The 23,887-nt window shown below is 59.8% G+C and overlaps 1 protein-coding gene across 1 annotated transcript; it reads right to left on the minus strand.

Annotated features, from left to right (window-relative positions):
* Positions 1–8,441: 8,441 nt before the first annotated feature.
* On the minus strand, positions 8,442–10,331 carry NKX2-3 (NK2 homeobox 3). Its single transcript, XM_030486094.1, has 2 exons — positions 9,831–10,331; positions 8,442–9,160 (listed from the first exon to the last, which is right to left on the minus strand). The coding sequence occupies exons 1-2, from the start codon at positions 10,171–10,173 to the stop codon at positions 8,520–8,522; spliced, it is 984 nt and encodes a 327-aa protein (XP_030341954.1). The 5' UTR covers positions 10,174–10,331; the 3' UTR covers positions 8,442–8,519.
* Positions 10,332–23,887: the final 13,556 nt, after the last annotated feature.

Raw genomic sequence — 23,887 nt, forward strand, 5'->3', positions numbered from 1 at the left:
CCAGACAATCCCGCACCCTCAGTCTGACTGGGGATCCTCAGGATGCTTCCAAACTGCTTCGGACTGAGTTGTTGACAGGAGGGTTGCGTGACAGCGCAGGAACCACAGGGCTTTGTACATCTCACATAGGAGATTTGGGGCTCAGCAGGGCTTTTGTCCCTGATTTTGAGTAAAACTAGTTTGATGTTTGATGAGCATCTTAAAATTCATAGAATCATAGAATGGTTTGGGTTGGACAGGACCTAAGATCATCTAGTTCCAACCCCCTGCTACAGGCAGGGACACCTTCCATTAGACCACATTGCTCAAGGCCCTGTCCAGCCTGGCTCAAAGTGCTAATACTTTCTCCAATCAATTATCAATAATGATAATTATTGGAATAGCTTATTCTTTTAACATATTATTAACTGTCTTGATACTGACTTCTTACAGGGTCCCTCCCAGCTCTGAACCTGCGAGGCCAGTGAGGCTGGCTGGGTCATGTGATGAGCACTGGAATATGGTCATGATATTCCATGTGCTGAGCACTGGAATATTGCCTAGTTGTGCTGACCTTCCCAGAGCAGAGCCCTGGGATCCTCAAGCCAGGTGCCTATGGGTGACACCTGGCTCTCGCAGGATGCTCCGTAGTGCTGGTAGGAGTGGCCTGTGTCCCACAGTGCCATGCCCAAAATAAGTCCCTGGAGGAAATGCATTCACAGCTGTGGTATGTGCTGCCCTCAGTAACCGAGTCCTGGGTTGGCTCAGGGCTGGCCTGCACAGATGGGTGCTGGGGTGGGCTGTGGCAAGGGGAAACAGGGGTTTTCCTGCTGCTGGGTGAGCAGGGGAATGTGCAGCCCCCAGGGGCATTGGGCCCCAGCACTGCTGGGGGGCTGGAGGGCAGGGACCCCCACACTGCAGGGCTGGGTGCTCACCACCCTGCCCAAGCCCCAAGCAGTCCCAACCTCACCTTTCACTTAAGCATCTCTCTTGCCCCTGTTCCTGATGATGTGTGACAGATGCACATGGGATTTTTGATGGCTGCCCAGCAGGTCTGGGTGTCCCTGGGCACAGAGAAGCCGTGACCATTGCACCCAGGTTCTGTGCTGTGCCCATCCTCTGCTCCCTGGCATGGGCTGCAGGCTCCTGGTCCCTGCTTTTTCTGCACAAGCAGGAGGATGAGAAGCTCCTTAAAGAAACAAAAGCTGTTGGAGGCCAGGAGCTGCCAGGTTTTGCACCATCTCAGGAGCTGGGGCTTTAAGAAATAGCCTGGGTATTGCAAGATTTGGCAACCCTGCCGCTCCTCCACCCAAGAGGGAGAAACCCGAGAAGCAGAAATGGCTGGGAGAGACCAGGGAGGATTAGCTTGGCAGGCAGGGCATCAGGCGGGAGTCTGCAGAAGACAGGTATGACTAGGCTGTCTCTGCCAGGACGGGTTTCCCTGCCCAAAAGTGAAAGCTGTTGCCAGTGGAGCTGCAGCCTCACCTTTAGCCCTCGCCAGACACCAGGGCAATGACAATCCCCGTGGAGGAAAAGGCATAAACACAGGCTGGGGCTGTGGGGAGATTCACACTATTAAATCCATCAGCCGCTGGAAGAAGCTCTATAAATGTCAGCGGGTGAAGGCATGATTGAACGTGACTCCAGGATGTTTCCAGGAATAACTGCCCACAGAAGTGCTGGGGGAGGGAGCGAGACCCCCTGGAACGGGGAGGTGATAAGCCAGCACAGCACAGGGGTGCTGCCATGTGGGTAGTTGGCCTGAGCGCTCCCCTGGCGAGGGCCCAGCCTTTGGTCCCCTGGTGCTCTGCCAGTTTACCCAGCTGGCTGAATCCCGTTGCAGGCAGCAGCAGCCCCACAGAGGATGATGCTGCCTGTGAGGGGTCTGGCAGAGCTGCCCAGGGGGTTCTGAGGTATGCCTTGGGCAAGGCCACAGAAGACTGGGAAAACCTCCTGTCCTGCTTCAGTCTCCATCCCCTGAGCTGGGCCTCTGCCACAGACCAATGGCTGGCCGTGGTGGCATGCAGTTGCTCTCCAGCCCTGCCAGGGAACAACTTGCTTGGCAGACAGTTCCTCTGGCACCTTTGGCATGATGAGATGCCCAGAGGTAACTGAGTTATTGGTTGGTTCAGCTGCAGCTGCTGCCTTTCCAAGGTCTGCATCGCTGAAGCCATGCTGCTCTGTGTCTGTCCTATGGCCCCCTAGGTAGTTGGCTGCACTTCGAGCGAGAGCCCTCCTACAGCCTCTTCTGAGTAAAGAGGCTATTTTTGGCTTCCAGCAAGGGACCCACGCTCAGCCCAGCAGAGTTTTGGAGACAGCCCCTTTTCCTTTCTCCTCCCTGCAGGATCCCCAGCCACATCCAGCACAGGCAGGGATTTGCTGCCTTGCCTTCCCGTGTCCGACTGCCCCTCCTGACCTGCCTCTGGTGCCAGGGATGATCCCAGGTGGGCTGAGCCCTGCAGCCCCAGGCAGGCAGAGCTGGGCAGTGCTGCCAGCCTTGCCCTGCTCCAGGTGATAGATCTGGGGCTGCTGCAGTTCTGCTGCAGCACAGGCCCAAGCTATTTCAGGCAGCCTCAGTTTGCCACACCAAGAGCAGCTCCAGCATCCCCAGATGCCTTCCTGGGGTAAATGGAGATGCCTGCATTCCCACAGGTTAAGGGCAGAGCTGGGGTGAGGGAAGATGGAGTGGCTCCCCCCAAAGCAAGAAGGGGACACCCCTCCAGTATGTCTGCCCCATACCTTCAGCTGGGGGCCAGTGGGCTCCTGAGTTGTTCCTGCCTTGGGGACCCCATGCAGGGTGCTGGGTCCCAGCCCACAGGGGCCTTTGGCAGCCCGGCTCTGGGGCAGGCAGCAGGGGCAAGGGCACTGCCCTGTCAAACCACATCCTTGTCCCTCCTCTGCTGGCTCCCTGGGCTACCCTGAGCTTTCCTGCCCCCCAGCCCCTGTGCAGTGGGTGCCAGACTGCCCTGCTTGGAGGGAGGAGGTGGCTGGAGCCCACAGGGAGCACAGAGGTGGGCTCCCAGCCTCCCTCCAGCCCCAACCACCCTGGCTCTGGGATTCCTCAGGGCTCTGTCAGACCCCAATAAAGTTGTACAAGTTCTCATGACCCCACGGCCTTACAGCGGTGGTAAAGGCAGGCGGCAGGGCTGCCTGGACACAGAGCAGACATGGCTCCTGGTGGGCCCTGGGAAATCCTCTTCTGACCCATGCTGCTGCCTGGGTTAAACTGCTGAGAGACAACTCCTGGTCGGGCTGCTCCCAGCCTGCAGTGCAGGAAGGCAGGGAATGTAGCCTGAAAGGTAAAGTTGAGGCTGAAAACCTGCTTTCATGGCTGTAAAGAGCCACCAGAGGAAGCAATCCCCAGGGCTGGGCTGGGACTGCTCTTGGGTGTCTGGTTTGATAGGGAGGTATTGGTTATATCCATACTTAGTGTTCCCAACAAGGGGCTGTGAAGTGGCCCTGAGAAGATGCTGTCCTGCTGCACTGGCAGCACTGGTGGGAGAAGAGCCCCTCCTGGGCTGGACGGGGGTGGCAGCTGGAGTCACTCTCCCAAGGGCACATAGGTGAGGGCAGTGGGACAGCTCAAGTGTGTCGTGACACTGGAGCCTGCTCTGGGATCAGTCTGAAACACAGTTGAAGCAAGAGCTGTTCCAAGGGTTGGGGGGGCTCCAGCCCTAATCTCCCTGGCCCAGGAGATTAGGATTGCACTGCAATTCCCTGCAATTCCCCCCTCCCCAGGATAACTATGGCTTGGGGGCTGACATAGGAGTCTCTTGGCAGGGCACAGATGATGCCAGGCACGGCTATGTGGGTGCCAGGAGAAATGTAAATCCAAGCAGTCTTCTCCTCTGTCCCTGGCACCTTTGGATGCCCGCTAGACCTGAGCAGTGTGTTGCCTGGAGTACTGCCAAGGGCTATAAAAAGGGGAAGGAGTAGGGAATCGGGCCAAAATTGGGCCGTGGCTCTGTCGCGGACACAGCTCCCTCTGGTGAGGACGCAGCTGTAACAGGCACCAGGCGCCGGACACCACAACCATCATAGATGTCCTTGGGCAAGGACTTGCAGGGGGTGAACGCGGTAGCTGGAGGCTGCAGGCAATGCCAGGGCATCGGGAATTTGGGGAGGGGGAGCTCCCACCCCCTTCCATCCATCCTTGGATGGATTTCACCGCTTTGGGAAGAGAGAAGAGCTACAAACCTGCTGGGTCTCACAAAGACGTGCTGGATGCCTGCGCTCAGAGCAAAACCGGGCCAAGAGCAGGCGCAGAGCAGCGTGGGGTGGCAGGGACAGAAGGTACCTGTCGCTCCGTGTCCCGGGTGCTGGCCGATAGATGGCGGTGCCGCCTCTCGCTTGGGGACAGCCCCGGAGCCGTGTCCATCTGCAGCCCCGGGGACACGGAGCACCCGGGCAGCACCCGCCCGGGGAAGGGTCTGTGGATTGTGTTGCCCAGGCAGGGGGAGGTGGCACGGTGCGGCCGGGAGGGGCTCTGCCGGGACCAGAGCTCTGGTTTTCAGCAGCGTTCTGCTCTGGGGGGGATCAAGATGCCAGTCCCCTTCTCTGGACGGGTCACCTTGAATCCCATGCCGCAGCACTGTGCCCCATCTCACCGTTGCAGGGAGAAGGAACGCCTAAAACATGGGAGTCCTCACACCCTGCTTAGGTGTAGTCAGCCTGTGATGCGTGGGACAGGCTGGAGGACTGGGGAGGTCTGTGGCCATCAGAGTGTCATCAGAGGAAGGGAGGCAGGTCCCTGGCCCTCCTGCTGGCAGGCAAGTAGTGGAAGAAACCCTCGCTGGAGGCTCCAAAGCACAAGTACTGATATTTTAATTTAATTACTGATCCATGGCTGGCCACAGCTTTATTGGCACTGGAGAGCACTTGCGCGACAACCCAGCATTGCCACTGCCAGGAAGAGTTTCCAGTATCTCCAAGCCCTGGTGACCAGGCAGCGCACAGCTCGCAGTACGGGGTAGCTGTGGAAGGAAGCACTGCAGAGCAGGAGCTGCTGCTCCAACCCGGATCCAACACAGAGGAGCAAGAGCCAGGACCACCGGTGAGTCCTCGGGCTCCTGGCTCCAAGGCAGCAGGAGGTGGCTGTGCCTGGGTTGAAGTAGATGGGACCAGAACTCAGTGGGGTCTGCCCAGGCCCCTGGGTAGCCTGGCCAGCCTTGCTGGGAGTGACTCGCTCTGCACACAGGCAAGCTTCTTGCTGATGGCAGCAAGTGGCTGGTGAAGAAAGAAGGATGAACACAAGGGGGACAGATGACCGCAGTGGGGTGGAGGGAGGGATGGAAAAAGATTGAAAAAAGGAGAGGAAAGCAGCACGCATCTGCAGTGCTGCAGAGGCAACAGCACTGCTCCCGTGTGATCCTGAACGTGACGGAGAGGCCACAGAAAACCAGCTAGTACTGGGGTTTGGATAGAGCCTCCCTAGGAACCGCTGGACAGAGGCAAGTTCTGCTCATGGGCTCCTCCTTGGCAGGAAACTTGAATGAAAAACAGAACTGGAGCCCATTCACAGAGCAGGCCTGAGGCCTGGTAGTTAAAGTCTGGCCACCCCAATAGTCCCTCCTTTGCTTTAAGTCAATGCATTGTTTTAGTGAATCTTGTCCCTGTCCAAAATCAATCAGCGCCTTCCTGCCCTGCCTCCCAAACAGCAGTAAATCCCCCGATCAACCAGGAAGAAACAACGCACGCCCTCTGCCCCTTGACCATGGCCCTCCCATCTCTCCCTCCCCGATGTCCCTCTGGCTGCACTACCACCACAGCGGGATCATGCCGGACGGATCTCCACCAGCACCCTGCACCTCTTGCCTCTCACCCCACCGGCAGCACCCCGCTTCGCCCCGGGCGTGAGGGACGGGTGCGTCATGGGCGGGCGCTGCCTCCAGCGCGGCCACGCAGCGACTTCCCTCCATTGTGTCTCCCCTCCCTGGACAGCCCATCCAATCTGCGTCTCCCACCATCTCCCTCCCACTGGCCTCCACCGGCTGTTCCTCCTCTTTGGAGCACTTCACTTCTGCCGCCCCGCTCCCGGCCCTCCAGCACCGCCAGCCCTTTGTGCCGCTCCGTTCTCCCCATCAGCTTGGGGGTATTGGGTGAGAGCCTGCAGAGGGGTCCCTCCCACTAATCCCCTGCCCTCCCCTCAGTCTGAGCTGGTGGGACAGCTGGGATCTGTCCCAGGAATGGGGCTTGCTATGGTGGACATCTAGAAACTTCCACCGCCATGGCACATCGGCCTGCAGCCAGGCCTCTTGGCTTCCCCTGGCCAGGCGCTGCTCCAGCTCTGCGCAGGGACCATAGGGCCAGGGAGCATACCCGGGTGTCACCAGGCGCAAGTGGGGTGAGCACAGCACTGACCTCACGCCTGCAGCCATGCTGGGTGCTGTACTGATTGATAATGCTGGTACTGCCTGGCATCACCTCTTGCAACGTGGCTGTGGGGTCCCCGTGTGCCCCTTTGCTTTACCTAACTGTCCATGCTCCAAAAACCGACCTCTGGTGCTGCTGGCCATACAGTGGATTTTTAGCAGCACTCGGAGCGGATCTGCTAACCCGGGAGCTCCCCTCACACACCCTGATTTCAGATGAACTTGTACCGTGGTTACAATTCCTCTGGCTTGTACACCAAGGCATGAACTCACACAAGTCTCCTATTTCTGCAGACGACAGTCTGGCAGAACATGGAGGAAAATGCAACTCTTTCCTATGGCAGAGACAAATCTCTCCAGGCTGACTGCTGCTGCGGAGAGCATTACCTATCTTTGTTCTTGGCTATCCTGTTTCTACCCACGAGACCACAGGGCCTTAACCACTCATCTCCGAAAGCCAAGAGCGGGGCCTGGGCTTCCTCTCCCGCGACACCTTGCTGCCATCCAGCAAACAATCGGCTGGGTGTGCCGCATCCTCTCCCGCCGGCCTCGGGGTGGCTCGGGGGACAGCGGGGTGCTGCGCCGAGCCAGGGCTGGGAGCCGGGGCTGCTGGTTGCCCGCTCTGTCCCCGTGGTGCTGCGGTGGAAAGAATTTCTCCGGTTCCTTTCGAACAGCAAACCCCAAGGGTGCTCGTTCAGCTTGTGCGGTGGAAATGCGCAGCATAAAACCGGGTTTAGCGGCGTGAACGGTCTTTACCTGCTGCTTCTGCCGCGGCAGCTATAAACCCGGGTCCTTTGCTCGCAGTGGAGGGACCGTGACACGACAGGCACGGAGAAGGCAGGGGAGGGCACGGTGGGCATCGCTGAGCGAGAGGAGAGGCATACCGAGCCCCGGGCTGCATCCGTCCCGGCAGCTCCGAGAAGGCTCCGCTGGGAACGTCTTCGGGAGCTCCGACGCCGCGGCCGGGAGATGTGCGGGACAGTGCGGGAGAGCTGCCGGCGCTGCCGGCCTCCGCCACCACCGGCCTCCGCCACCGCCCAGGCCGAGCCAGACGGGGCTCTGCGGGTGTCCTGCCCTCCCCGGGAGCGGCTGCGGCCCCGGCGGCGGCGCTCGGCGGGACCCGCCCGGCAGAGGCACGGCCGCAGCGGCGGGGCCGGGACCGCTCCGGGAGCTCCGCGGCGGCGGGACGGGGCGGCCCGGGACGGGGCGGGCGGGGGCGACCCCGCGGCCTGTCCCGCGGGGCTCGGGGGCCTCGGCCGCCCCCTCCCCCTGCAGCCGAGCGAAATGGCTGAACATGTAGCAATAATGCCCCGGCATTCAGGCTGCCCGGCCCGGCCGGCCCTAATCAGCGGCCCTCGGACCCCCCTCCTCTCCCCCTGCGCTCCCAGAAAGGGGAACAAAACCCAGCACGTTTCTGCAGCCCCCGCGCATAAAGCGCCGGGCCTGGGCCTCAGTGGGGGGCAAAGCGGCCCGTCAATCTCGGCGCCGGGGCCCCTTTGTCCCTCGCCTCCCTGCCACACCTTTTGTTCCCGAATCCAATAAGCGCCTATTCCCGCTACCTTCCTCGGCGGCTCCTTTCAGCGCCGGCCCGGCGGCCACAATGGGCCCGGCTCTGAGCTGCGCGGCCCCATTCAGCGCCCTTGGCACGCTCACAAGCCGGCCGGGCCGCCCTGCCCCGCGGGCACGCCGCTGCGACCGCCCCGCCGCTGGGCACCGGCCGCTGGGCGAAGGAGGAGCGGGCGGCGGATATTGCACCTGGTTTATTGACTGACTCGGCGAGCTGGCGCTGGCAGTAACCGATACAGAGTAGATAGAGGGGCCGCGGCACCCCCGGCCCCGCCGTCGGCTTTTTACAAGCAAAGCTGCTCCGCGGGCACGGCGCGATCGGCTCCGGCCCGCCCGGCCGTCGCGGCGGCTCCGCGGGACGGCGGCTCTTCGCTGCGAGCTCGGGCGGCCCCGTCCTGCCGCAGCGCTCCGCCCGCTGCCGGTCCCGCACCGCGGCCCGCGGGAGCGCCGGGGTTCCCGCCGCGCCGTCCCGCTGCCGCCGCTGCCTCTGGTCCAGGGCGCGTGTTGCGCGGCGCGCAGCCGGGATGCGGTGCGGGTGATAACGGGGCCCTGGAGCCGCCGGGCCGTCCTGCCGGTCCGCTCCCGGCCCTCAGTGCGTGCGGGCTACCAGGCCCGGATGCCCTGCAGTGCGCCCTGGCTGCAGGAGGGCCCCGCCGCCGCCTGGTGCAGCGGCTGGCCGCCACCGCCGAAGCCCCCCAGGCTGCCCACGTTCACGAAGGGACCGGCGGCCGCCGCCGGGCTGCAGGCGGCTTGCATGGAGGCGCCGCCGGTGCCCGCCGGGTAGGTGCAGCCGTAGCCGGGGTTGTAGGAGGCGGCATTGCCGTAGCCGTAGGCGGGGAAGCCGTTGTAGGAGTAGGGCCCGTTGTACGCCGAGCTGTAGCCCTGCGACCCGCCGAGGCACGGTTTGCCGTCGCGGACCAGCACGGGCACGGCCACCCTCCGCGGCGGCGGCGGGGCCGCGGGGCCGCCCAGCTCCAGCGACTTGTCCTGCCGCTGCCGCTTGCACTTGTAGCGCCGGTTCTGGAACCAGATCTTCACCTGCGTGGAAGTGAGCTTGAGGCTGCTGGCCAGGTGCTCCCGCTCGGGCGCCGACAGGTAACGCTGCTGCTTGAACCGCCGCTCCAGCTCGAAGACCTGAGCCTGGGAGAAGAGGACGCGCGGCTTCCTTCGGCTCCGCTGCTTCGGCCTCTCTGCCTCCTCCGCCTTCTCTGCTGCATCCAGTGGCTTCTTCAGGACGCAGCTCTCTGCACGGGGGAGCACAGGTCACAGCTGCACATCGTGCCACCGGGCGCTCGCTGCTCCCGACGAGCCCCACCGGCGGGCGAGAGCCCCGCGCCGCTACGCGCCCGTCGGGGAACCGCGGGGCGGGCGGGGAGGTAGCGCCGGGGCCAGCCGCCTCCGGCACCGCCGGTGTTTGCGATGGGCCGATCGGGCGCCGGGGCCGGGGGCATCCCCGTTCCTCTCGCCCGGCTGCGGCGTTATTCTTGCGGGACCACGAGGCCGAGCCCCGGGCCGCGTCGCGCACGGTGCTGGGCACCTGCTCCGCCGCCTCGCTCCCGGAGGGCCACGCCGCAGCGGGCGCGGTTTGGGCCTAACCCGCCCCGTTCCCTGCGCTCCGCTACCGAAATTTTGGAGCGCGGGCCTGATCCGGCAGCTCCGCATCGGGGCCCTGCGAAGGCGCTTCCCGCGGGGGCGGCGAACGGGGCGCGGCGGAGGGAGGTGGCAGCCCCGCGACGTGCCAGTCCCGGCTCGACATGCCCAGGGGACGCGGCGGCGGCGGCGCGCACCAGGCGGCAGTGCCGGGACCGAGGCTCCGCGGAGCGATGCCCCACGGACCGGGAGCACGGCACGGGGAGCGAGCGCGGGCGCGTCCCGACTGGCGGTGCGGGGAAGCGCGGCGGGGCCGATACTCACTTGGGGTGCGGGCCGCAGGGTCCAGCTCCTCTCCCGGGCCGGGGCCCTCGCAGGAGCCGCGTAGCACGGCGTGCACGTAGTTGTCGGCGGAGATCCTTGCGTCCGCCTGGCTGCCGGGCGCTGCCATGGAGCTCAGGTAGGACAGCTTCTCCTCCTCCTCTTCCTCCTCGCCGTCGGAGAAACGGGCGCCGTCGGCGGCCGCCAGCAGGCAGGCGGCGGGGTGGAAGTGGTGCTCCAGGTGGTGCGGGAGCTGGGCCCCATAGTGCGGGTCCTGTTGCTGCTCCAGGTTGAGGATGTCTTTGACAGAGAAGGGGGTGGAGGTGACGGGGCTCGGTAACATCATCGGGGCAGCGCAAGCGGCCAGGCAGTCCCGCGGGCCCGGCGGCGCTTGGACGGCGGCTCGGCGGGGGGCGCCGCGCCCGGTGCTGGGGGGAGCAGGCAGCGCCGAGAGACGAGGGGCCGCGCCTGCTCCTGTCTAAGTCGCCTCCATTAGCCCGGCGCTGGGGGTCTGCGTTTTGTTACAGCTTCTGCAGGGACAGCCAAGGGCTCGGGAGCCTCCTCTGCCCCGGGCCGGCACGTCACGGCGAGGAGGGGCCGGGGGCGGCCTCGCCATTGGAGGGAGGGGGAGGCAGAGCCGGCCCCCTGCCCGGCTCCGGCCGCCCGGCCAGAAATAGCAATGTATTAAGGCTGCGCTCGGGGCGGCCGCTTCCCCGCAGAGCGCCCCGCCGGCCCGGCACCCGCCCGGCGGGCGCGGGAACGGTGCGCCGGCGTCGGGGTCCCCGCAGAGAGCCGCGGGCGCCGCGGCCTGCGCCCCCCCAGTGCTAAGCACGTATAGGTAGGTAGGGACCCCCGCCCCGGCGCGGCCCGCCGGCCCCGGCCCGCACACGGCTCAGCCCGGCCCCGGGAGGGGTGAACACGTGCGGTCCCGCCGGCCCGGTCTTCCCGCACCGCAGGCACGGCCGCCCGCCCGGCCCCGCAAGTGCCTCCCGCCGCCCGGAACGCGACGTGGAGAGAAGGTTCTCCTCCTCGTCCTGCACTCCTCCCGGAGCCGACGGCGGCCTCGCCGTTCCGCGCATTACACGTATCTGACCCACTCCGCAGCCCCCGGTGCCCCCGCCTGTGCCCCCGTAGATTCCCCCCGCCACCGGCCCATCGGCAGCTCGCCCGGGCTTTCCGCAGCCGGTGCGCCGCGCGCTCGTCCGGGGAAAAGCGCGCTCCTCCGCCGCTGCCGGATCGGGCCCCGCAGCCCCGCGACCGCCAGGCCCAGCCGGGCTGGGCCGGGCCGGGTCGTGCGGGCAGCCCGGGGCTGCGGTGGCGCGGGGCCAGGGCGGGGAGAATTATCCCGCACTCTTCGGTCTTTCGTTTCGATTTCTTTCGTTTTCTTTCGTTTCGTTTCGTTTCACCCGCGGGTAACGGGCGGCAAGCGGCTCCACGGAGCCACCACGCCACCGTGCAGGCGGGTGAGGCACCGAGCGACCCTGCCGAGTCCCCTGTGCACCGCGACTCCCCCGGCACCGGGGTTGCGCCGAGCACCCGCTGAGCACCCCGGTGCGGCGCGGCGGGTTGCGCCGCGACCCCGCGGCGGCGTCCTGCGGCCCCGAACCCCTCCAAGGGCTCAGCGCCTCTGCGGCGCGGGGAGCGGGTGCAAGGATAAGCGGGGCGGGGGGTCCCGGGCGAGATATTTCGTTGTGATTAAAATCCTGCCGCCCCGCAGGGATCGGATCGGCGCCGAGGCGATGCCACGGGGACCCGGGTGCGCACGGTGGGCAGGTGAGTGTCCCGGGGCCGGGTCTTCGCGGGGCCTTCCCGGGAGCTTCTCTCGGGTCTTCACCCTCCGCAGCTCCGCCGTTTACCGGCTCTTTCGGTGCCCTCGTTTCCCCGGCTCCCGCCGCTCCGCACGCCCCGGAGAAACCCATTTTCCGGCGGCGCAGCCGGAGCTCGGGTGCTCCCGGTCCCGCAGTGGGGCCGGTTCCCTTTCCCCTGGCGCGACGGATCGTTCCCATTGCGCCGCTTCAAACCCCTCGCCATAAATCGTGGAGGATCGGTCCCTCCTGCTGCTCCCGCTGCCCGCCGCCTTCCTCCCCTTCTGAGGCCGCCCCATGCGGACGGTGGAGGGGGAAATGTGCGCGCCGTAACCAGGCCCGATGGGGCCTGGGCCAGTGCGCGGAGAAGCCCGGCGCTGCGTCCCCGATAACAATTAGTAACAGTTATCGCCTTATCGGTATTACGGATCCGGCCCGGCACGGCCTGGGGAGGTGCAGGCGCGGAGGCTCGGCGGCAGCGCGGCGGGCGGCCGGGGCTCCGCACGGGGCAGCGCTCCCCGGGAGCCCCGCGGCGGGCAGAGCAGCGGCAGGCGCCGGTGCCCTCGGTGCGGTGGCAATGAGGACTGCCGGGCCACAGCCTCGTGTCCGCCCGCCCGGCGGTGTGCAGGAGCTGCAGTGGCCGCGCCGAGGGCCAGGGCCCAGCGGGGTCTGGCTCACCCGGCGCCATCGGACGGGCCGAGAGCCAGGCGCGACCTGCGGGCACGGGGAGCCCGAACCAGACAGAACCGGCTCTTGGGAACCGAAGCATGGAGCAAAGGTGCTTCCAGAAAGGCTGCGGGTTTGTTTTAGCGAGGGGGGACCGCCGGGCCCCGCTCAATCGTGCCGCCGCGGGCCACATAGTACTCGGGGAGCCCACATCCCGCGGAAGGAGCGAGCTGCAGCCGGACCCTGACACACGTGAGAGCACCCCTGCGGTATCACGGCCTTTTCCCCCGCTGGTGCTCCCGGTGCGGTAACCTAGCCTCCGACTTCCTGCCGGCATCCTCCCTTTGGTGGGGCCGGATCAGGCCCACTTCGGCGGGACACAAGCGGCGGTTTCCCAGCTGGGGAAGCCGAGGAAGCAGGGGGATGCTCGGGCCCGGCCGTGCCCGTCGGGCCTTATAATACCGGGGTGGCGGGCGCTGCGGGGCGCGGCCGGGCCGGGGCGAGCGGCATGGGGTGCAGAAACCGGGGGAGGGCACAGCCCCGGTACTTGCCGGCGGGTGTCAGTCCCGGGATACGGCTCCGGGGCTTTCCCGAGCCGGCTGGGATGGGGTCACTGGGCTATTAATGGTTATTTTATTTATATCATTAGCGGCGTCCCCTGAGCTCTGTTTACAGCGGGGCCTTGTTGTCCCGGCCGCTCCTGCGCTCTGTTTAGACAGGGGATTATTGTAATGGATGGAGCTCGCCGTGCGGATGCTGCAGCGGAGCCAAGAGACCCCCCCCGCCCCGAGAAGGGGGAGCAGCCCTGCAGCAGCCGCGCACACCGCGGCTGGCGGGAGCTTCCCCGCTTTCCCCGGGACCCGGACCGCAGGCCGCCCGGTAGCAGGCGTCCGCGGCCGGGGGCCTTGCTCGGGGCGATGCTATCAGCCCCGGAGCTGCTAATTGCTCCATTAGTCTCGCGGGTGCCGAGTGCTGGAGCCGGCCCCGCGCTAATGGCCGTAAACAAACAAACACGCTAATCCGGCCCTGTCTCCAGCCCCGGTGCTCGGGGAGCCAACGCGGGACGGCGGAGCGGCCCCGGCGCGGCGGCAGGAGGCCCTCGGCGGGCGGCACCCACCTGCCCGCCGCCCCGGGCAGCTCCGGAGGCCCGCGGGCTGGGGCCGGTGCGGACCCGCGCCGCCGGGAGCTGCCCCCCGCGCCCGGCTCTATTTACACAGAGCCTGCCCTTGTGTAAACGCTGCGCGCCGTGGTTTATCTCAGGGCCCGTCTGTTTCTCGTTCTCTGTCAGCAGCGACCGGTGAAGGATGGCCCTTTCCCAGGGGCTCAGCCCTGATTTATGTGAGAACCGCAGGGCGCCCGGGACGCCCTCGCACGGCGGGGCCGGCGACGAGCCGCGGAGAGGCGGCGGGTCCCGGGGCACCCACTCGCGACGGGGCCGACGGTGGGGACGCGCCCGGCCCGGCCTTGCACGCCGCGGACACCTGCCGGTGCTCCGCCCGCTCCCGGGCTGTGCTCGACCCGCACGGTGAGCGGCGGACTCGCCCTGGGGGCTCCGGGTTCTGCTCCCCGGTGCGCCCGCCTTGGCGCATTCCCCGTGGTAAGGGACAGGTTTTACTCCAGCCCCGCCGCCTGCCCGGGGATAACTGCTTTTCGCAACTTTTTGAAAGACAACGTTGTCTTTATTTCCCAGGAGAACAGAGGCTTCTGCGGGCAGTGGAGCCAGGTCCAGGCAGCGGATGCTGTGCACTCACCCAGCAACGCGCTGTCTTCATCTCCCACTGCTCTGTCTCAGCCTTGCCTGGGCAGCGTCCAGACTGTCCTGCCTGCTCGGGTCTGCCGGTTGACACCTGCCTCCACCCCTCAGGGTCCTGGGAACACCCTGGTTTGGCTTTGCCCAGATCCACTCATCTAATGCCTATTTTCTTGAGAAATACATCACTGCAGGTATTTGCTATTCTTCCGTATTTCCTTGCACCACTGGCATTGGCTGATTTACTTCTGCTTCACAGTTCTTGCAGGGATGTATGGCTTGGAAATATTTCCTAAAACAAAGCCTCAGTGAGAAACATGTTTTCTGAGGGTCAGAAGCAGACTTTTAGCACCCTGAGGAATGTATACGTTTCCAAGATGGGAGCTTGATTTAGCGGGTACCAGTAGCTGTGTGCAACATTCAGTGCTCAGCATTTTGTGGGGTCAGAGCTGCCCATTCAAGGGCGCTGGTCATTTCAGCAAGGGAGCTCAGTAGGGTTAGACACCAAAGGGAAGGCTGCCCTTGGTTTCAGTGCCCGATGGACCTCTGAAACTTGAGGCTGTCATGTTGAGGTTGGTGAGAGTCAACTTGGAGGAGCAGGTAAAGGTCATAGTATATCTGAGGCAACGCAGGACAGGAAATGTCAGTGCCGAGGACCCCCTCCTGCCTGCTTTTATTTGGTGTCTCATGCACAAAGGATATCCAGGCTTCACAAAGCCACCCTGCTGCACAACATAACTGTGGACGTGCAGAGGGTAGCAAAACACCTCTTCCTCTGGAGGAGAAGCTGTCATAAATCACCGTTTACTGCTCATGGGATGAGAAGATCCCCTGTCCAGCAGAAGGAGGACACTGCTGCAGACACACGTACACCACCCCCTTGCTAAAGCAAAACCCACAGCCTTTCTGGGAGCACCTTTGCTCCATGCTTCGGAAGCCGTTGTTGCATGTTTGCATCCACGAGGTTAAGAAGCTGGGCTGAAATTCATCTTCCAGCGGAGGCCCAGCACGAGGCTTGCTCGCCGCTCACATCCACAGGCCCACGTACCACTTGCATCCCATACGGCTTAAGTGGAGCCTAAGTGGACCCTGGGCCTTGTGCTGGCGGCCTGCCTGGCGCTGGATTTCAGCTCCAAGCCCAGGCCTGCAGCTCTGATTCATGCACATAATCCTGCTGAGGTCAGCGGGATTCATCGTGCTCCCACTGCAGCCCGCGGGACAGTTCACACGAGAGTGGCGGGGTCAGACTCTGTGTTTGCCTGTACTGTGGAAAATGGAACGATTAAGATTAAACCATTTAAATTTTAACAGGTCTGGAAAGCGTTTTATTACATAATAAACAGGAGGGATTAGCCGTGTCGGGCCGTGCTGCGTGTGCACCGCTGAAGCGGTTCCTCGGTGTCCACAGCACTTGGTGTTTCTGGGCTGGGGACCTCCCCGCGCTGCCGCTGGGGCCGGCTGCTGACAAACACACGGGGCTGGGAGCGCAGCTGCATGCTGGCTCCCGTTCCCGTCCAGTGCCTTCCCCTGAAGCATTCTGGGTGCAACATTTTCCTTAGCCTCAGCAAAGCCTTTTCGAGAAGACATTTTGCACGTTATTCAGAGGCTAGTTCTACGGTATCGTGTGGGGAGAGGGAAGCCCTCATGCTTCTGCACAGGCGTGCCGGTGAGGAGCGAGCAGCGGCTGGATCTCTGCGAGGTGATGACACATGTCTCGTCTTGGAAACAGAGCTGATAAGTTCCTCTTGTTTAGGGCATCTGCCTGGCAGCCAGTCCCCACTTCTCTCCCTGCTTAATCAAGATTCCTCCAGCTGCAAGCAGGGCTTGTTCCCGTGTGGATGAGGCCATCCCAGGCATGGCTGTCCCAGGAGCTGGCAAATCTGTGCCAAAAATGGCACACAGCTGTGGGTTTGCTAGGGTGGTTTGAGGGTAATTGGGCTGAGAAAGGATGCAGAAACTAGCATTGGCAGAATCTATGCTGCAGTCTTGACTGACTGCACTCACAGGGAGGTGCATGGGCAGTTGCTTCTCCATGGTGGCACTTGCACAGCCCTGCTGGTGTTCATCTATAAGTGTTGCCATGGGCTCTGAGGGGCATCCACAGTCAGGGGCTGTTGCTTGGCTTCATCTTCTCAGCTGCAGCTCGCCACCAGCCAGCTCAGCAGGGTTGTGCGCAAATATCCCCCTGCCTTGCAACAACCTGCAGCTGCGGGATAGGGAGGAAGACGGGGGCTGGGGAACCTCATCCTTTCTGTCCCCTCTGGGTAAATACGGGACAAGGGCCTGGCAGGTTCAGCTAAAAGGCATTTTCAGATTGCTTTCAGAGGCCACCACAGGCCAGCTTCCAACTCTGTGGAGGTTTTTTCTGTGGTTGCTGTGGGTTGGGACTGTGGCATGTTCCAGAGCAGCAAAGGCAAACAGCTCCGTGGCTGGCTACTGTGCCTGGAAAGGTTAATGGTGGAACGTGCACTTGGTCTGCACGCTTCTAATAAACACCCATCCTTGCGTTTTCCTTTAAAATACTTTCCATATTTTGCCATGGCTGCTCACACTGCTCCCTCCTGCGACAGCTCCTCGCTGATGGCCGCTGTATAAATAGAGCAGCCCCTGGGTCCTGCACGCAGGCGGGCAGGTGGGATTTTTGAAAGCTTCTGTTAATAGTTTATCTCTGAGTCCGCCTAATGAATTCTCCTTGTAATTACTGCGCAGGAATTGTTAGTGTATCCTGATGATTCAGAACTTTCTAACAACAACTCCGGACCAAATTATAAACTGTTTTTCTATCTTTGAGTGGAGGCTTGAGAGAGGATTCCTAATTGTTCTCGTCCCCTCAGGGGCCAGAGCTGGATTATCCCACACAGGCTTCTCTGCAGACTTGTTTTTAGTCTATCGGTGGGCCCTCTGCCAGACCGAAGGGATGGAGAACTCAGTTTTCCAGATTTAAATCTTGCCCTCCACCCTTCCACTCCACTTACACCTCTAAGGAAGAGCATGGATTAGAAAGGATTTGCCCTCATGGGGCTTTGGTTTGGGTTTGTGAAGATCTGTCCTTAAAAGCTTTGCCTTTTTCTTTTTTTATCCCCATGTAAACCTGACTCCCGGCTTTACGCTGGGAATGGGCACAAGTGAAGTGCTGTGTTGTGCGGAGAGCAGAGATCTCCCATTTCTTTTGAAATACCTGCCTTTAAATGGCATTTCCTCTTGGAGACAATGGCTTAACGTGAAGGACAAGCAGGTGGGGACAGCCGAGGGTGGTGTTTCAGGAGCTGGGTAAGGCCGGACCCCTCCTGCCATGGTTGCTGTGCTTTGGCCATGTGTGCAAGAGGCTGGGTGGGCCCAAGGCTCATCCAAAATGTGTCCATGTGGGAGCAGTAGCAGGGCAACCTGGGAATCTTCATATGGCTCTTGTGCTGATGATGTCCCAGCACACCGAAGCCCATGGGATGCTCTCCTCAGGACTCATCCTGGTGCTCTGCCCCAGGACCCCTCCTGCACTGGGTATGACCCATGCAGCGGCGCCATGTCAGGCCAACAGTCCCAGGGCAATGGGGCCATTCCAAATGGGAATTAGTATGGGGCCAAAGCAGCTCTTCCCTTCCTCGTCCCTCACTTTGCTGAGGGGCCAAGAGTCCACACCGCCGGCCATACCCCATCCCGCTGGAAGCGCTGACGCCTGTCTGGCTGCCGGGACACCCTGCCGGCCCCATCCCAGGCACGTCCCTTGCGCCCATCAGCAGTGAGCGGGCACCGTGCCGCGTCCCGGGCCCAGGCGCCCTTCTCCAAACATCCCTCCCGCCGCGCGCCCGCCGTACCCCCGCGGCTCCGCCACGTCCGCACCCGCCCTTGCTGACGGCAGGGAAAGTAGGAGCCATGTCCTTGCGCTGACCTTCGCCTGACCTTCCAGTAACGCTCGAGAAACCCTCGGAAAGGCTTTCTCATTGTGCAGCCCCAGGGTTTCCAGGGAATTAGTCAGCAGGCTGGAATTGTGCTCTGTGTATGTGACCCCCCCTCCTCTGCTCCCCCCTCCTCGCCTCTCCCATCTCTGGAGCCGGACCGGTCCAAGAGATATGTTGCCAGGGTGACAGCGAGGTGTGATGGATGGACAGAGAGTGGCTGTGGAGTGGCAGGGCCGCTGGTCAGTAACCCAGGGCTGTGTTTATAAGAAGGAAGAGGCTGTTTCCTGGAGCTAACATAATGCAGCTCTAAAAAAGGCAGGGGAAATACATCATGCGAGGAGAGCGCAGCCCTGGGAGGGGAGGGCCGCTGGGGAGCCCAGCACCAAAGCGAGCCTCCAGGTCAAGGTGCCTTTGACAGGGGCCTTTTTTATAGGCCATTTGCGTGAGAGTTCGCTGCTGTTTCTCTGCAGCCCTGACAGCGGCTCAAGGCCCAGCTGGGGTTTGGGGAGGGTCTAATCTAAACTCGCCTTTTTCCAGCCCTTCTCTTGCAGGGCCCGCTGATTTATTTGGAAAATAAATAATCATCACTGACTATTGTTTTGTTGTTGCACAGTGACAGTCGCTTGCCTCAGCATGGGTCTGTCCCATGTCCCACGGTGGACACTCAGAGGTGCAGGGAGCTGGGAAGGACCCCAGTGCAGAGGGACCGAGGGGCTAAGTCGGCAGCCCCTGTGGGCCCTCACTTTGCTGTGCCCCAGGAAGCAGAGATGCTCATAGCCACAACCTTGCATGGGATGGGGACCTCCTTGCACTCCAGTTGCCTGGGCTCTAAGCTTAGAGGTGGCCATCTGGAAACGCAAGGGGACATCTCCCACTGCTTCCCAAATGCCATTCTCAGCAATTTTCCTCCCTTTAGCCGCACTGCAGGTGTGAGAGATCCTTGTGCCCGGTGATGGCATCTCCCCTGGTATGGGTCTGGGGGCTCTGCAGCCCTGCACACCCGCTGCTGTGACAACTGTGGGGTCATCTTCACTTGTGATGTCACCTGGGAGCCCTGCAGCCGGAGGGTCTGGCCATGGGAGAAGCAGCAGCCTCCCGTGCTGGAGAGGGGGATTCTCACTCCCCAGCCAGCAGGATGGGAGCTGAGCCCCCAGCATGTGCCAGGGCACCACTGCTCTCCCAGCCCTGCCGCTGCTCCTGGTGCTCTGCCCTGTCCTTGTGTCTTCCAGGCCTTAATCATCCCGGCTGACCGGAGAGCAGAGTCCCAGAAAACAGCTCCTGATACTTCCCTACAGCAAAAAAAAAAAAACCAAAAAAAACAAACAAACAAACAAAAAAAAAATTCCAATTAAAGCATTTTGAAAATAACTTCATCAAATAAAAGGGGAAAAAAAAAAAAAATTCCCGGCTCATTCACTGTAAATCCCACCATTTTCTAGGTAGGTACAAATTGCTTCTACTACAGCTGAAAAAGTATTGGAATTGTTGAAAATATTTTCTTCTTTCTTCTATTACTTTTATTCTTACAGCCTTTCAATAGCTTAGCAGTGATATTGCATTTAGGGTTTTTCTTTTTCCTTTTACCAGAGTGCCAAAGCTTTGAAAAGTGTCAGCATAGCGAATAAAAGATGAGAAAAGAGGAGGAAATCTGGTGCAAATGTAAGGCTGTCTTCAAGCAGCTTCGGGGCAGGGGAGAAAAAGAAGACAAGGAAAGCATGAAAACACAGTGCTTACAAATTTTGGACAGCTTTCTGGTTTAGGAAAATGAAAGAAAAAAAATTGTTTCAAAATAACCCATTGAAAAGTTAAATGAAAATGGTTTCCATAGAATAGTTTTCAATCTAATTCTGACAAAATATTCAGTAATTTTTATACTGAATAAGTTTTATATTTATTTTTCACATAATTAATAATTCTACCTTGATATAATAACAAAAATCCCAGATTTCCACCTTTCCAGCAAATATCTGTGTTTGGTCCTGTCCTCACTAGAGGAGGAGCAATTGTGTTACATGGAGCCTCATTTTTGGCTTAGGTTTTTGCTTTTCTCTTTTTTTCTTGAGGGGGGTGTTCTGTCTTCAGCATTGTTCATACTTCCCCTGCTCTAATTCATGCAAATACTGCCACATGCACAAATTCCTCCATGAGTTCAATATTAATCAGCAAATACTTTTTCTTGCAGCCCAGCCTGATCTGTCTGAAAGCCACTTTCTAAATAAGTATTTGATGAATATTTGTATATTTAATGTTTGCATTGTTCTAAGTGACTTTTAACATTAGGTTCTCTCACCCACTTTTGGTTCAAATTAGCACGTTCGCACACACTTATGTTTGAATTTGCGTTCATCCCAGATTGTGTACAGCTGTATTTGAACAGCTTTCACAAAAACAATCTGTATTTTGGAGTTATATTTATATTGTCTGTATATCCATCACAGCTGCCAGCAAAGAAGAAGGTGATCCATGCTTCTGGAAGCCCCTGTGCCGGCAGCCCAGTGCCACGCTGCCTGTCCTGGGGGGCTGTTAGACCTCGAGCAGCCCCAGCCTTACTGCACGGGTGTCGTGGGGCTGCCAAGCTGCAGCCCTCTAAGATGAGCCGTGAGCGTGGGCTGCGCACACTGTTTATTACTGTTTCCATGACCAGTTCTTGTTGGATTTGCACCACCCCCCATGGCACCCCCAGACATGCGCTGCCCGGCAGGAAGTGGGGCTGTTCCCAGGGGACCGGGACGGGGCCTCGTCCTTCCAGCTCTGCCGATGAGGGCCGCCCGGCTCCTCTGCGAGCCTCCCCAGGTGGCCATGATATTTCTAAAGGGCTTGTCCATGTGCCGCAGTAAGCTCATTAGCTAATTCCCTTATTACACAGCATCAACTGAAGCATGTGTGTTTGTGCTTCCAGGCAGCCCCCTCTCGCCTTTCTCCCCAGCTTTTCTCATTACTCCCTTCTCTTTGTTTTAGCTAAGAAGGAGGGTTTTTCAAAGTCCCCTTGGCCCAGCCATTTTTGGTACACGCTCATCCCTCCCTCGCTGGGGTACCCGCAGCGAGAGGGGCTGCTGTGGGCTGGGGCTGCATCGGGCAGGACTCTACTTGCCCAGGAGTACAGCACAGAGCTTTTACCTCCACCAAAGTGGCTTTTCGGGCCTGTTCACATTTCCATGTCAATCTCAGAGCCCGGCCGAGTGAACACACTGCAGTTTTGATTCAGACAAAGCGAGGTGCATGGAGGTTCCCAGGAAGGAGGATTTAGCGTGAAGGCACCGTGGTGGGATGCTGCCCTTTGCAGGGTCACCCTGGGTTTTAAGATGGTCGATGGGCATCTCTTTGCAGAGAGATACTGAGCCCCCAACCGCAAACCCAGCAGATGCTCACCCAGAGCCAGGAGCCAAAGCCCGCAGGGCCAAGCCTTTCACCCTCAAACATGGGGAGCCTGCAGGCCCTCTTCCCTCACCTCCTGCTCTGGGAGAAGCCCGGTCACAACCCCTGCCCGGGGAAGAGGGATGGAGCCGGCATCCCACCCTCTTCCTTCTGGGGGGCCACATGCTGCAAAATCCACCTCACGCCGGCGCTTTCCGGCTCTCTGTGAGAATGTACAGTTTGTGGCTCCTTCATTGACTTTGAAGAATGTCCCTTTATTCACAATGTTATTTCCTTTAATCACTGTGAGGTTGCAGGAAATCTTCTTGGAAAATTGTTTCAGATTGGCTGGAATCACTGTACTGTCGCAGGGATGGAAAACTCACTTGAACTTGTTTTTATTTTACCCTAAAAAGTCACTGTCCCCAGAAGGTTCAGATGAATTTGGATAAACATGTGAGTTCCGAGGATTTAGTTGTTGTTGAGCAGTCATGTCCCCCCACTTCTTTTTTTTTCCCAAATGAACCTCTGTGGCTTTCCAAGTTCCTGAGCTTTACTCAAGACCAGGGGTGCAGAACTGAAGGAAAAAATGGGCCATTGGAATAAACAGATTGGAGACAGGCAAATACATCATTAAGGGACACAATATGTGAGTAGAGATAGTGAACTGGTGACAGCTTTGGCCATCAGCTAAGAGCCAAACCAACTGAATTTTCTTCTACTTGAGGATTCCTGTGATGGCTGACACAGGAAAAACAAGACATGCTGAAACTTGACTTTCATGTGAGTTTAGTCCCATTGCCACATGCCACGGAATCACAGAATGATTGTGGTTGGAAAAGACCTCTGGAAACCATCTCTGGAGGTCCACCTGCCTCTGAAGCAGGGCCACCTAGAGCAGGTTGCAGAGGATCGCATCCAGGTGGGTTTTGATTGTCTCCAAAGGAGACTCTACAACCTTTGGGCAGCCTGTTCCAGTGTTCTGTCACCCTCAAAGTAAAGAAGTTCTTCCTTATATTCAGATGAAACTTCCTGCATTTCAAATTATGCCCATTGCCTCTTATCCTGTCACTGAGAACCACTGAAAAGTGCCTGGCCTCATCCTCTTGGCACCCACCCTTAAGATATTTCTATGCATTGATAATATCTGTCTTCTCGAGGCTAAACAGGCCCAGCTCTCTCATCCTTTCCTCATAAGAGACACCAGACCCTGGTCATCTTTGTAGCCCTATGCTGGACCCTCTCCAGTAGTTCCTTGTATTTCTTCAACTGGGGAGCCCAGAACTGGACACAATACTCCAGATGTGGCCTCACCAGGGCAGAGTAGAGGGAGACAATAACCTCCCTTGACCTGCTGGCCACACTCTTCCTAATGCAGCCCAGGATACCACTGGCCTTCCTGGCCCCAAGGGCACATTGCAGAGAAGGACAGGTCCTTCTCTGCAACCTGCTTTCCAGCAGGTCAACCCCTAACCTGTACTGGTGCATGGGGTTATTCCTCCCCAAGCGCAGGACCCTGCACTTGCCTTTGCTGAACTTCATCAGGTTCGTCTCTGCCCAACTCTCCAGCTTGTCCAGGTCTCACTGAATGGCAGCACAGCCTTCTGGTGTATCAGCCACTCCTCACAGTTTTATATCATCAGCAAACTTGCTGAGCATATGCTCTGTCCCTTCGTTCAGGTCATTGATGAGTAAGTTGAACAATTCTTGTGAGCAGTGGAGAAATGTAGTCTAAGTGAATGTGTGGCTACATGACAGCACAGCTGGATGGAAAACTGTATTGAAAAGGCAGTTATCAATGCTCAGCCATCAGACAGGGTCTGGGTCTAGGGCTAGTCAGTGCTTTCATCAGTGATTTTTACATGCAGCACCAGTCTGGTAGGGCCTGCAAGAGTGCTTCTATAGAGAAACTGGAGAAATCTGAAACAAACCTGTTGATAAGAACAAATATAAGGCTTTTCTGCGAGTTGGGAAATATCAACATCACAAGCACTAGCTGGGGGATGATCAAGGTTGCTCTGTGGGAAAGTAGCTGGAGGACAGTGGGTCCCTCAGGGAGTGTGAGACAGCAGCAGCCTAGTGAGAAGAGCAAAATCAGACCAGGAGGTATAAACAAGGTGCTTGTAAGACACCTGATCTGCTCCTGCTGCACTTAGGAAGTGTTAGCCTGAGTGCTGGATCCCACTTGGGGCCCAGCGTTTCAAGTTGCGGTTCTTGGAGAAAGCCCAGGGAAGAACGAGATCAGAAATTCAGAAAACATGACATACTGGAGAAGGCTGAAGGACCAGGGTAGCTGACTATCAAGACAAAAAGACTGCAGGGAAATAAGATAAAAGTCTTTAAATGCATAAAGCTCTGCTACAAAGCACGAGATAATGGGCTATTCCTTGTTTTCAGGGTGGGTAGAAGAAGAAGCCATAGGCTCACCCTGCAATGACTGCGGTAAAAGAGATTAAAACTTGTTTTTCCTGGGAGCCGTCTTCACCACTAGAGGCTTCTTTTAGGAAGAGTTTAGACAAAAGCTCCACCAGGAAGGGTTTGCCTCGTTCGGGGGCAGGCAGACAGGCTGGGTGACCTTTCAAGGGCCTT

The sequence above is a fragment of the Strigops habroptila genome, chromosome 5 (assembly GCF_004027225.2).
Source record: "Strigops habroptila isolate Jane chromosome 5, bStrHab1.2.pri, whole genome shotgun sequence".
NCBI classification, from domain to species: domain Eukaryota; kingdom Metazoa; phylum Chordata; class Aves; order Psittaciformes; family Psittacidae; genus Strigops; species Strigops habroptila.